This window comes from Ictalurus furcatus, chromosome 18, assembly GCF_023375685.1.
Source record: "Ictalurus furcatus strain D&B chromosome 18, Billie_1.0, whole genome shotgun sequence".
NCBI lineage: Eukaryota > Metazoa > Chordata > Actinopteri > Siluriformes > Ictaluridae > Ictalurus > Ictalurus furcatus.
The window spans coordinates 23818538-23831037 of NC_071272.1; the positions used below are offsets into that span (position 1 = coordinate 23818538).

The following is a 12500-nucleotide window of genomic DNA, read 5'->3' on the forward strand; positions in this document are numbered from 1 at the left end:
AACCGTTAACACTCATATGTGCTCGCTGAGCATCCCGTTCCAGATTTATTCCCCTGCTGCTGTTAGAATAAGCTTCACGCTTCCGGAAAGGCTTTGCACTAGATTGTGGAGCGTGGCTGTTGGGATTTGCGTTCGTTCAGACACAAGAGCGTTAGTGAGGTCAGGAAATGATGTCTGGGGTGCATTCGGCGTTCCGGTTCATCCCAAAGGTGATCAGTGGGCCTCTCGGGCCTCTTCCAGTTCCGGTGAAGGGAAATCGTAATGCTACGGCGTACAAAGATTATACGATTGTGTGATTCCAAATTTGTGGGGTTTGGGGAAGAACCACATATGGGTGTCAGGCGTGCACAAACTTCTGGCCGTATCTACAGTATATAACTGAACTACAAAGCAAACAGCTTTCTCTCGGCTTTCTTTTTGCAGCCGCTCAGTTTGAAAAAGCAAACGTTCCTCCAACGGCGTTCATTTTTTTTTTTTTATCGAGCTATTGTAGTTTGAGGCGTGTAGCGACCTGTCTGAGGATGAAGGCCACAGCGTCTGTAGACTCCCAGTATGAGGCGTGGAACAGATGAGGCAGCGCTACAGTGGGGAACGCGGTGAGCACGTCGGGGCAGTAGAGCACATAGTCCAGCCGCTTAAGACCCCACCACCTGCTACATACTGAAACAAAAAACAAAAGAAATGAGTGGAAATGGAGTCAGGGTAATGAGATAGCACTGTATAAATATTAATATCTTTATTTACAGATAGTAACACACATTAGCCTTGTAAAAAAAACCAAAAAATATAAAACAGGGATAAGTGATCAAAAATAATATAAATCACTGACAAACTAACCAACCAAATCGGTGGCTCTGAAATCAAAATCGGTGTTGTGGATACCAATATAATACTACTGTATATCCGGGGGGGAAAAAATCAATAAATAGTTTTGGAGATACTCTCGTTTTAATTGGATAGTTCGTCGTTTACAAACAATCGCCCCTAGAGACGGGTCTTGCTCGAGAGTAGCGGCTCGTTAGCGGTAAACATGCTTGCGTTCTTGCCCGTGCTTAGCTGAGGAATAAACGGTCGGAGTTTATTAAGGAGAACAAGTTTGCAAGGTCAAGTGGAGGTTATTATAACAGCAAATCTGGAACGGGATTAAAAAAAACCCAAAACAAAACAAAACAAACAAAACCACATCAATGAGGTGTGATGGTCAAGTGTTCACAAACTTTTGGCCTTGTAGTGTATTAGTGTGTTAAATCTCTAACACAGACTACAGAGTGGGCTGTTTTGAGGATGTAAATATACACTCGTCGCTCATCGTAGTTAGCCTGACAGATTGTTGCCAGGAAAAGAAGAACATGGAGGCGGCCGTGTTTTTCTCCTCAATCTGTCGCACGAACGTAAAAAATTAAAAAATTTCCCGTCCGGCGGATGTTTAGACAATTCGAAACGTTCATTTTCGATGAAATTGATGAACAGACCGGACGTCGTGTGGTTTAGCAGCATTTTTACGTACGGATGTAGATAAAACCTAAGAGTCTGATGTCGTCTAGGCGCTCCGAGTGTAATCGCTGTAGGTGGGCACTCACGCTGTGAGATGGTACGCTCTGTCTGACTGTCCCTGGCCCCGGCGTCGGAAGATGTTCCATCACTCGCCGTCTTGCAGCACGCAGACGGAACGATTTCAGCGCTTCCTTCCAGCGGCTGTTTAACCACGGTGTCGGCTGGGGAAAGATGGAGAGGTACACGGTGGAAAGAAAAATCCTGGCAGCACACACTTGTTTAGTTTAACAGTTTCAAGAGAAGATCCTGTGTTAAATGGCCTCGAGCATTAAACAGACCACTGTGATGAATACTTATATGTTATTCAAAGGCAATTTCAATTGGAAATGTTTCTGTCTCTAAGCCTGGCATAACGCCTGGACTGTAACAGCCGTGTGAGGGTGAAAGAGAAAGGGGCTCGCCTCACTCGTCTAGCATGCAGGAACGTTTACGCTTTAACCTCTCTCTGCGAAGCTGCCCGTGACCTCAGCCTGGCAATAAAGTGAGCCTAATATGGGAACATTTTCTGGCTGAGTGCTGCTGGCACATACAATAGAATACTTATCCTCTACTGTGCAGACGAGAGCGAGAGAGAGAGAGAGAGAGAGAGTGTGTCAGAGAGAGAGAGAGAGAGAGAGTGTCAGAGAGAGAGAGAGAGAGAGAGAGTGTCAGAGAGAGAGAGAGAGAGAGAGAGAGTCAGAAAGAGAGAGAGAGAGAGAGAGAGAGAGAGAGAGAGAGAGAGAGAGAGAGAAAGTGAGAGAGAGAGTGTCAGAGAGAGAGAGAGAGAGAGAGCATCAGAGAGAGAGAGTGAGCGTCAGAGAGAGAGAGAGAGAGAGAGAGAGAGAGAGAGCATCAGAGAGAGAGAGTGAGCATGAGAGAGAGAGAGAGAGAGAGAGAGAGAGAGAGAGAGAGAGAGCGAGCCAAAGCCTGGGAGTGACTCACAGCAGTGTGCTCAGCACTTTAATTCCTACATTCTAAGATAATTAACTTGCCTTTCAGTCTATCAAAACACATCTCATAAACTTTTTCTTTTTTTCTTTTTGCAACTAAATCTCTCTTGACGCCTGATGTAGGAAAATGATCCTGACTATACGTGTCATTTATGGAATGCTTTAATTCCACACTTACAAAATGATGCACCGATTTTCTAATTAAGTAAAAAACGAACGCTTATTGCGTGTCATTTCCAACAGGCATTACTGGAGTCTGAAATGAGTCTGAAATGTGCGTGGAGCGCGTTATAAACCACAGCCGAATAAGAGGCCATTAGTGCTGAAGGGGTTTTTTTTTTTGAGGAACTTGGGTTGTTTAAGAAGGGCAAAATCTAGCTGAATATCTAAAATGTTTATGATAAAATGATGCTACTGACTTATGAAATGAAATATTTTTCTGTTTTCTCTCATCCATCCATCCATTTTCTATACCGCTTATCCTACGCATGGTTGCGGGCGGGGACTCGGGGAACACCCTGGACAATCGCACGCACGTTCACACACTACAGACAAGTTGGAAATGCCAAGCAGTCTACAAGGCATGTGTTTGGACTGGGAGAGGAAACCGGAGTACCCGGATGAAACCCCGTAGCCACGGGGAGAACATGTGAACTCTGTGCCCACAGGGCGGAGACGGGATTCGAACCCCCCAACCCCGGAGGTGTGAGGCAAATGTGCTAACCACTAAGCTAAAAAAAAAAAAAAGAAGAGATAATTGTAAGTCACTCTGGATAAGGGCGTCTTCCAAATGCCATAAATATACATGTAAAAGCCACCGTGTCCTCCTTTTCTCCCCAATTTTCTTGTACCGCTATTGGGAATTTGTGTGGTTTTACCTATGAGAGTGGAGCGCCCGTCGCCCAATGGGTAGCGCTGGTAGCGTGACACAGTGAAGGGGGGCAGCTGGGTGAGAGGCGGGTACAGCAGGGGCTCCAGACGCGAGGCAGACGGGTCAGACGGGTAGAAAAGGTTGAAGATTTGCGAGCAGGCTGGACGCAACTGGGCAACTGGAGGGAGAGAGAGAGAGAGAGAGCGAGAGAGCGAGAGAGAGAGAGAGAGGGACCAGCAGGGGGGAGTGGAGTGCTTCTTAAATCAAGTCAGCTTGTCAGGTATCAAGTCCTCGAGAACCGAAATAAGAACACAAACAGCCTTGTTCTTTTGCTTTGAAATCAAATGGTCTCTGTGTGCTTTTGGGTGTTATTTACTCTGAACAGCCGGCAGCACGGTTCTCCTCATGGCGAGCACCAGTCCCAGTGGGCAGCCCAGCAGAAAGCAGTCTGAAACCTCAAAGTCGAAGCAGCCTGGGTACTGAGCCTGTGCGGAGTTTATCTGCTCATCCTGAGACAGACTGAAAGAGGGAAAAAAAAACAAAAAACACAACAAACAAGGCGAAAGACTAAATCCCAACCAATCTTCTCCATCTCTCTGACGCATCGCCAGAGTACAATTTACTGCCAATAACGTCAGAAGCAGTCATTTAATATCCCTTATGTAAAAAAGTAATATTTCTGGAGACAATCCTCGCTCGTAACATTTGCATTCTGCATTTTCTCGTTAAAACACAAAAAGGGAGGAAAAGCACACGAAGCACTGTCGCCCTAGAGAAATAACACGATTTCAAAAGTCAGCTGTACAAGTGCAAGTAACAGTTCATCCGTGCATATTTATTTACTTATTACTCTTAGCCACAGGCCGTGACTCTGCATGTAAATACAGGTCCCCCCCCCCCCCCAAAAGGCCGTGCATTCCTAGGTAACGTGGCAGAATTAATTACAGCGCTGCTAGAACAATGCATTCAAATCAGCATTTCAGTCGACCTTTACGAGAGCAGCGATGCTGATTAACAGAGGTCAAAATCACGTGTGAATCTGAAAATAAGATCAACTACGGTGCGGCAGAATAAAATTAGCCTTGTTGGCCTTTTTCAGCGTAGTCTACTAGGACCATTTCCTTTGCGAGCTAAGTGGCGTAAAGCTAGGCAGATAACCCAATCAATTAAACCCCGTTGTAACTACGCTAGCGATAACGATGTCCCCCTGTGACCTCATACAGCGACGACAAAACTAATTAGCACCAAAATCGCTAAACGCATCACAAACAGTTCTATCTAATGCATTTGTGATAGGAGTTCTCCTTGATTTTGTTTGATTATTCGTCTTTATCTTTATATATAAATGTATATATATATATATATATATATATATATATATATATATATACATACACAAAGAACGTCGGAATGTATAAATATTGACATGCTCCAGTAAGAGAACTCCGAAAAACACACTCAGAAATGAACCGAAAGGAAAAAGGAGTCCAAAAGGAGTCCAACCTGCTGAAGAAGACCTCTCTCTGACTCCCAGCAATGTCCGTGTCACACGAGTCGCTCTGCTTGCGAATGAGTGGACGGTAGAGGGCTGGCGCAGACTGGCATAGTGCTGAAACGTCGATGTTGCTCTTACTTAAGCGCTTGCTGCTCCTCAGCGTGGGACTCAGACTGCTCATCATTCCTGGCTTCTCCTAGGAAGATTGGAAAAATCAAGAAAATCTCATGTCCGGTGTAGTCGAGCAGGTACACACGGGCAGTGTGGCCTCGGGTCCTCTTAGATAAATACAGGTTTGATGCTTTAGGCCCTCGTAGCTTGCGTCATCATAGCGATCGTCCCATGTCAACAGGGACGAAATGGTGGGTTGTGGATTGTGAGTACACTTAGGAACGCTGTACGGATACTGGGTAGGACCCGCTTTGCTTTCGCAACAGCCTCAGTTCTTCATGGTATGGAACTCCACAAGATGTTGGAAACATTCCTTTGAGACTCCATGTTCCACGTGCATATGATTGCATATGATCACATAACTGTCGTCTGTACATCAATGCTGCACATCTCCCGTTCTACCGCATTTCAAAGTTTCTCTAGTGGATACAGATTTGCTGACTGGCGAGTCTGTGCACACTGTAGCATCAGATTCCTGTTCTTTGCCAACAGGCACGGAACCTGATGTGGTCTTCTGCTGTTGTAGGCCATTCGACTCTTCATTCGGCCATTTTTATACATTCTGAGATGCTTTTCTGCTCACCATGGCTGTACAGAGTGGTTATTTAAGCTATCTTAGGCTTTCTGTCTGTCTGCTCAAACCAGTCTGGCAGTTCTCCTCGGACCTCTCTAAACAGCAAGGCGTTTCTGTCTGCAGAACTGCCATGCACTGGATGCTTGTGGGGTTTCTGGATGTTTTGGGGTTTTCTGGATGTTTTGGGGTTTTCTGGATGTTTGTGGGTTTTCTGGATGTTTGTGGGGTTTTCTGGATGTTTGTGGGGGTTTCTGGATGTTTGTGGGGGTTTCTGGATGTTTTTGGGGTTTTCTGGATGTTTTGGGGGTTTTCTGGATGTTTGTGGGTTTTCTGGATGTTTTTGGGGTTTTCTGGATGTTTTGGGGGTTTTCTGGATGTTTTGGGGTTTTCTGGATGTTTTGGGGTTTTCTGGATGTTTTGGGGGTTTTCTGGATGTTTGTGGGTTTTCTGGATGTTTTTGGGGTTTTCTGGATGTTTTGGGGTTTTCTGGATGTTTTGGGGGTTTTCTGGATGTTTTGGGGTTTTCTGGATGTTTTTGGGGTTTTCTGGATGTTTTGTGGGTTTTCTGGATGTTTGTGGGGTTTTCTGGATGTTTTTGGTTTTTGTGTTACTGTTGTACATGAAAATCCCAGGCGTTGGTGTCCATCTTGCACCAACAACTATGCCACATTTTTGACTCATTCTGATGTTTAATCTGAACATTAACTCAAGCTCTTGGCCTGTACCTGCACATGTTTACGCATTTATCCTGCTGCTGTACGATTGGCTTCATTTGCATGTTTTTAAAAATATGTTTTAGAAACCGAACAGTGGGAAGTGGAGGCTCAGTGGAATCTCTCTACCAGACAGCTCTCACTGTTGGGTCCTTGAGAAAGTCCCTCAACTGCTCAGTTTAACTGCAAATGAAAAAAATACTCGTCTGCCAAATGAGTAAATGTAGAACACTTTCGCACACACGTACACGGGTTTTAAGACTTAACTTAATGCTTTTTCCCCCTTCTGCAGCATCATCCACTAATGCAGTGTCTGGTATATGTGTTGCCCCGTGTGGCACTGCGCAGGTGACTGAGTGCTCATTAAAACATCAGAACAAAGTGGCCAGGCAGATGGACTGCTGGGAATCGCTGACTGGGAAGCTGCTGCCAACCGAGCCACGTGTGCACCTGCATCAGACGTGTGTCCACTTGGGGGGACTAAAACTCATTTCAACCGTGATAATTGCTCCAAATTGAGTAGGTGGATCAAAACCGGGGTTTCATCAAGCAATCGACTATTGCTTTACTTGAAATCATTTTGAAAGTCAATTATGTTGGTGCAATTTTAAAAAAACAAAAACAAATTCAACACAGACTCCACACTGGTCTACCGCTAGCACGTCTTGTCTGCATGCTCCTTCAATTTCTTCAATTCAGTGTCTTACCCGAGACGTGTTTACCTACCCAGCAGAGTTATTATGCTCATTTTTGTGTTAAAAAATAAATCTCTGGATGAGTTTATCCTAACCTCAGCTTGACACCGCTGGCAACGGTACAATATTGATCATGGCGACATTCGAGTGATAATCTGGCGCAGATTTATTAAAGACGCAACTCTCTCACAAAGGGCATGAAAGCGTTCTATGAATAAAGACAGGACGAGGAGACGTTTCAGAAGGTATGTTTTGAAGGCTGAAGTGTTTTGAGATCTGAAAACAAGACAGGAGGCTAAGAGCTTGTCAAAGCAGACATATATTACATCAGATAAAGCCCAAAGCCAGACAGATATGAAAAGGTAGGATCCAGAGAACAGAAGCGTGTGTGTGACACTGAGAGACACTGTGAGTATTAAAAATGTAGGCGTTTTTGTGTGTGTGTGTGTGTGTGTACGTGTGTGTGTGTGTACGGAGGATGAGATTGTGTTTACCTTGAGGCTCTCAGTGCTGTAGTTTGTAGTGTTTGTCGTGGGACTTCCGTGCCGCTTGTCACCACTAAAACACAGTGCGTCGAAACACAGCACTCCGCCAACACAGTCAGCCACCAAGCAAACCTGAGGGGTGGGGGGAGTTGGGTGGCGGGGGGGATACATTTGCAGTTCATTGTCGCACTGTGAGGAATGCTAATATCACTAACGACGCATTCGCTTTGTTTGATTTACTGACCTCATTTCTCCTTAATTAGTACATTTATGTCTGCTCGGTATTTCATCTGTCAGAACGCTGGCACAGGATAATACTAATGTTAGACAAATAGTTTATTCCTTCAGAATATTGCTGATGTAATGGCGTACCAACAAAAATTTACGGCATACCGTTGAAATCAGTAGACATAACACGCGGAGAATTAACTTCACAGCACCACGATACAATGAGGCTAGGCCTGTGTTCTAGAACAGTCCGGTTGTCTCTACACTATCCTACAGTTTCATGAAATCCAGTGAGGTTTCCTCTCATTATGTTCTGTTGGATTATATTATCAAACAATAAAACCCTTACACAGACTGCAAGTCCGAGTGCGTGTTTTGTTAGGGTGCTTATACTTTCTAATGTCGGTGAACGATACTGCAGAAATCTTGTGAAAAATTCAACAAGCACTCAACAGCACTGTGGTATGATTCATGCAGGATTGAGAATTACCTGCCCAGTGAAGCCCAGCCCCTCAGGTGACTGGAGGAAGTCGTGATACACCCGATTGGCCTGAGCGATCACCACGGCCACGGCGTCCTGGTACTGAGGAGCGGCGATGGCGAGGATGGGCAGAGCGGCCAACGGCAGGTGATCCACACTACTGCAAACGCAGCTCTCGTCGTAGCTGTACGGATTCAAGCTACAAAGAAAACGAAGACGCGTGAGCTGATTTCCGATAGCTGGCTGCATGTGCACCTGAGGAGTGACATCATCACTAGAAAACTTCCACAGATTCAGTTAAACAATGATGTAAGTTCTGTATGTCTCATACTATGGAAAGAGATTTATGTTTATGGCATTTAGCAGACGCCCTTATCCACAGCGACTTACATTTATCTCATTTACACAACTGAGGGTTAAGGGCCTCGCTCAAGGGCCCAACAGTTGAAGCTTAGCAGTACTGGTATTTGAACTTACGACCTTCTAAGCAGTAGTCCAACGCCTTAACCACCGAGCTACCACTGCCCGCTGGGTTGAGATGACAATTACTGGTCTCGGTTCACTATAAGAAGGAAAAGTGTCTTGGATAACTGACAAAAATGAAATGTTAATGTCTGTGGAGCCGAGCCGCCACTGGGATAAGGCTCAGTGAAGCAGATACACTGAAAAAAAATAAAATACCAGGGCATCTCTGTCTCCAAGAACTACATGCCTCATTACAGCGGTGAAGCTGCAGTATCCCCGCTGTTATGTTCCACACCAGAGAATGGCAGTGTGATCAATAATTGACCGCAGTCCCCTGCGGAGACAGTGTTAGGATTCAGCTTTCTCCCTAGGCACGTATGTACCAAAAGAATGTTTTTTTGTTGTTGCTGTTGTATTTCAGCACAATTTTCGGCGGTTTTTCTGGTGTGAAACTTGGCTCTTATTTTCAGTCGGGTCTCCCAGTGCAGTCAAGGAAGGTCGTTATATCTTATAAACGTTATATCTCGACTTCGGATCACACGGAGTCCGGACGGATATCAGCAAGAGAAACGACACGCACGCTTTATGTAAAAACGATGCAACGATCAACGGAAACGCGTTGTGACGACTAGCTTTTTTAAAAGCACAGACATCTTTCTATACTGCGCCATGACATTCAGAGATCCATGCCTCCATCCATCCATTTTCCATAGCGCTTATCCTACACAGGGTCGCAGGGAGCCCATCCCAGGGGACTCGAAGTGGGGGACACACAGAACGGGACGCCAACCCATCGCACACACGTTCACACACTACGGACAATTTGGATCTCTACGGACAATCACTCGACAAGGCGTGTCTTTGGACTGGGGGAGGAAACAGGAGTACCCGGAGGAAAACTCCACACACACGGGGCAGAGGCGTAGTTCTAACCACTAAGCGACCGTGCTCCTCTGGCCTTCAGAAATGTCTATAAATAAGATAATATAAGTGGTGCCGTTTTTGTACGGGATGGTCACACATGCTCAAACGTCCAGGGTCCTGAGCTCAGGTTACGGCCTGTGATGAGTTTTGCATCTTGCACCATGTGTCTGTATGGGTTTCATTCCACATCTGAAAAACCTCCAAATTGCCCCTGGGTGTGAATGAGTGTGCTAATGAGGTGTGAATGAGTGTGCGAATGGTGCCTTGTAATGGACTGCCATCTGACTCAGGGTGTATTCTTGCCTCACGCTCTTGGGATAGACTCTGGATCCAACGTGACCCTGACCAAGATTACTTAAGCTGACTGACTGAATGACTAAATGAATGAATGAATGAATGAAAATGAGTGTTTGGTTCTGCACACACTCACAATTGATTTCTAGAGTGTTTCATTTAATATAGATATACATGTCTCTAAATAAAAGGGACTGAGAGAGATATTCTTGTATTTTTAAGACCATGGGCACAGGCACCTCCTGAAGAGCACTGTAATTATAAATTGTGATTGGGTTAGAATGAAGAGGCGTAGTTAGGGTACTGCTACAGTGATATCCAATCAGGATAGAGATTTTAAGTGTGTGAATTTATCCCTATTGAGCGAGCCGGTGGCGACGGTAAGACTCCCTAAGATGATATGAGGAAGAAACCTTGAGAGGAACCGGACTCAGAAGGGAACCCGTCCACATCTGGTTAACGACGGATAGTGTGAAAGTAAAAGAGAGTTCATTATGGATTTATATGAAGTCTGTTTTTTGAACTCGTCCACTGTTCACTAAAGGAGATCCGAGTGTGAAACTGCATGTGGTAATCGCAGTCCTGAGGCCATCGCAGCAACCGTAGTCCCAGCAGCTACAGCGAGAACGTCCATGTGGAATTGAGGTCCAAAACCATTTCCATGGTACTTCAAGCGGTACCGTCCTCAGCGATCTCGAGGATGTATCCTCCAGTTGATGAGAGAAACAGATCTCCTGGGATTTTCACTCACAACAGTCTCTAGAGTTTGTACAGGATGGTGTGGAAAACAAAAAAAAAGTGTAAGTTCTGTGTGGCAGTAATGCCTGAGAGAGGACAAAGGAGAATGACCAGACTGGGTCGAGCTTACAGGAAGTCACACGAACTCAAATAACCACTCTTTACAACCGCGGTGAGGAGAAAAGCATCTCAGAACGCATAACACACGACCACATGAGGTTCCACTCCTGTCAGCCAAGAACGGGAATCTGAGGCAGTGGAAAAAGACTCGCACTAAGTGGAGAGTTGAAGATGGGGAAAAAAAACATGCCTGGTCTAATCTTCCCCCATTCTGATTCGGAAGTACACATTAACAGAAGCTCGTGATCTATATCTGCAAGATTTCATGCACTATGTCGCCGCGACACGATCGGCCGATCGGATAATTGCACGAATGCGCAGGTGTACAGGTGGTAAGTGGTCCATGAGGGTATACAGGTCCACATCTTTGAGCGAATGTGTGTTTTGTAATGCAGAATTTCCCAAACAAAAGATTTGTTTTCGTGTACTGCTGTCATTCTTTCATTCAAGATAAGTCGATACATAATTATTCCTTATCGAAATAAAGAACTCACTGAGAGACGAGCGAAAAGGCTTCAGCACACACGGGAGGGCAGGGCACCAAGCGCACTAGCATACTGTCCGCTGCTTCCTGAAAGTGAGCGCGTGCCACCCGCTCCAGCACCGACGCCAGCGTCGCGGCGTCTCCTGCCTTCCCACCTGCGTCACCACCTCCAGAGTCTAGAATGTGACCTCCATGAACAACCAGGATCAACAGCTGCGTTCGGCATTTCCTCTACAGGTTAATACAGAGACACAGAAAAACCGGATCAAAATGCCCACACGTCATTTGACCTCAGAAAATTGGCAGCACTCTGAAGTAACTCCAAACACTTGTGTATAAAAGTGACTCCCGTTGTTACTCTAAAGTGGGCACCTATCATCCACATCAACTCCAAAAGCTATATGTCTAGACTAGATAAGTGTGTCCTTCAGAGGAGGGGGCTCAGCGCACTCACCTCCATGTCCTCCAGACCATCTACACTGCTCTGTGGTGCACAACGAGGGTGTCTCAGTCTGTACAGGCTTTCTGTGGAAGACAGAAGGAAAAAAAAAAACCTTGAGGTGAAAGGAACAAAGTGTCAGGGAAAAAATGGTGGTGATTCAAGTTGTCAATTTCAGCACCTGCAAAACAAACAGGAAGATTTCAGAAGATCTCTCTCTCTCTCTCTCTCTATCTCTCTCTCTCTCTCTCACTGTAAGAATCCCGCTTTCTGTAAAAAAAAAAAAAATGATACATGACTATGATCTCAACTGCCAACAATTTTGTAGCTTAATACAGAGCCAAATGAATATGATGCCTTTGGGAAATACTTTAACGGGTGCCACTAGCCGATTTATGGTTATATTTGAAACAGATCCTTTTCCAGGCTGCTTTAATCAATAGGTCTCTCTAAAATTACAGACCTTTAACATCCAGCAGATCACTCTTAACGATTTCGTGCTTTCCCAAAATATTGGGCAGTGTGTTGCATTAATAAGGTTATATTTTACAACAAAATAATAGGTTATTTAGAGAGTGATCACCACTAACATTAAGACCAGTGAATAACGTTGATTATCTGGTAACACTGGGACCTGTCGAGGGGTGGGATATGAAAGATAAGGGGGTCGTTGGAAATTCTTTTACTCTGGAAGGCTGGGGGGGAAAAAAAAGAAGCTCCGTTTTAGCGCTACCGAACGTTCAGAAACGAGCCCGGCGGATGGACGTGATTTCCCGTCACAGGTTATATCGAGTTCCACTTGAACTGGTGAAATTGGATTAGAGCCGAATGTCACAGCAG

The 12500-nt window shown here is 45.2% G+C and overlaps 1 protein-coding gene across 2 annotated transcripts in view; it reads right to left on the minus strand.

The window, feature by feature from the left end:
* plrdgb (PITP-less RdgB-like protein) overlaps positions 1–12500 on the minus strand; it is a 59554-nt gene that overhangs the window by 8959 nt on the left and 38095 nt on the right. Inside the window, exons 2-11 of one of the 2 annotated variants that reach the window (XM_053647966.1) lie at positions 11842–11930; positions 11676–11746; positions 11232–11452; positions 8206–8395; positions 7497–7619; positions 4858–5045; positions 3731–3873; positions 3362–3532; positions 1581–1715; positions 512–660 (exon numbers count right to left, since the gene is read on the minus strand). In XM_053647966.1, coding sequence (XP_053503941.1) covers positions 512–660; positions 1581–1715; positions 3362–3532; positions 3731–3873; positions 4858–5045; positions 7497–7619; positions 8206–8395; positions 11232–11452; positions 11676–11681 — 1326 coding nt within the window. In that variant the 5' untranslated portion in view covers positions 11682–11746; positions 11842–11930. The remainder of the gene's footprint in view (positions 1–511; positions 661–1580; positions 1716–3361; positions 3533–3730; positions 3874–4857; positions 5046–7496; positions 7620–8205; positions 8396–11231; positions 11453–11675; positions 11747–11841; positions 11931–12500) is intronic. The other variant, XM_053647965.1, reaches the window with a different exon arrangement.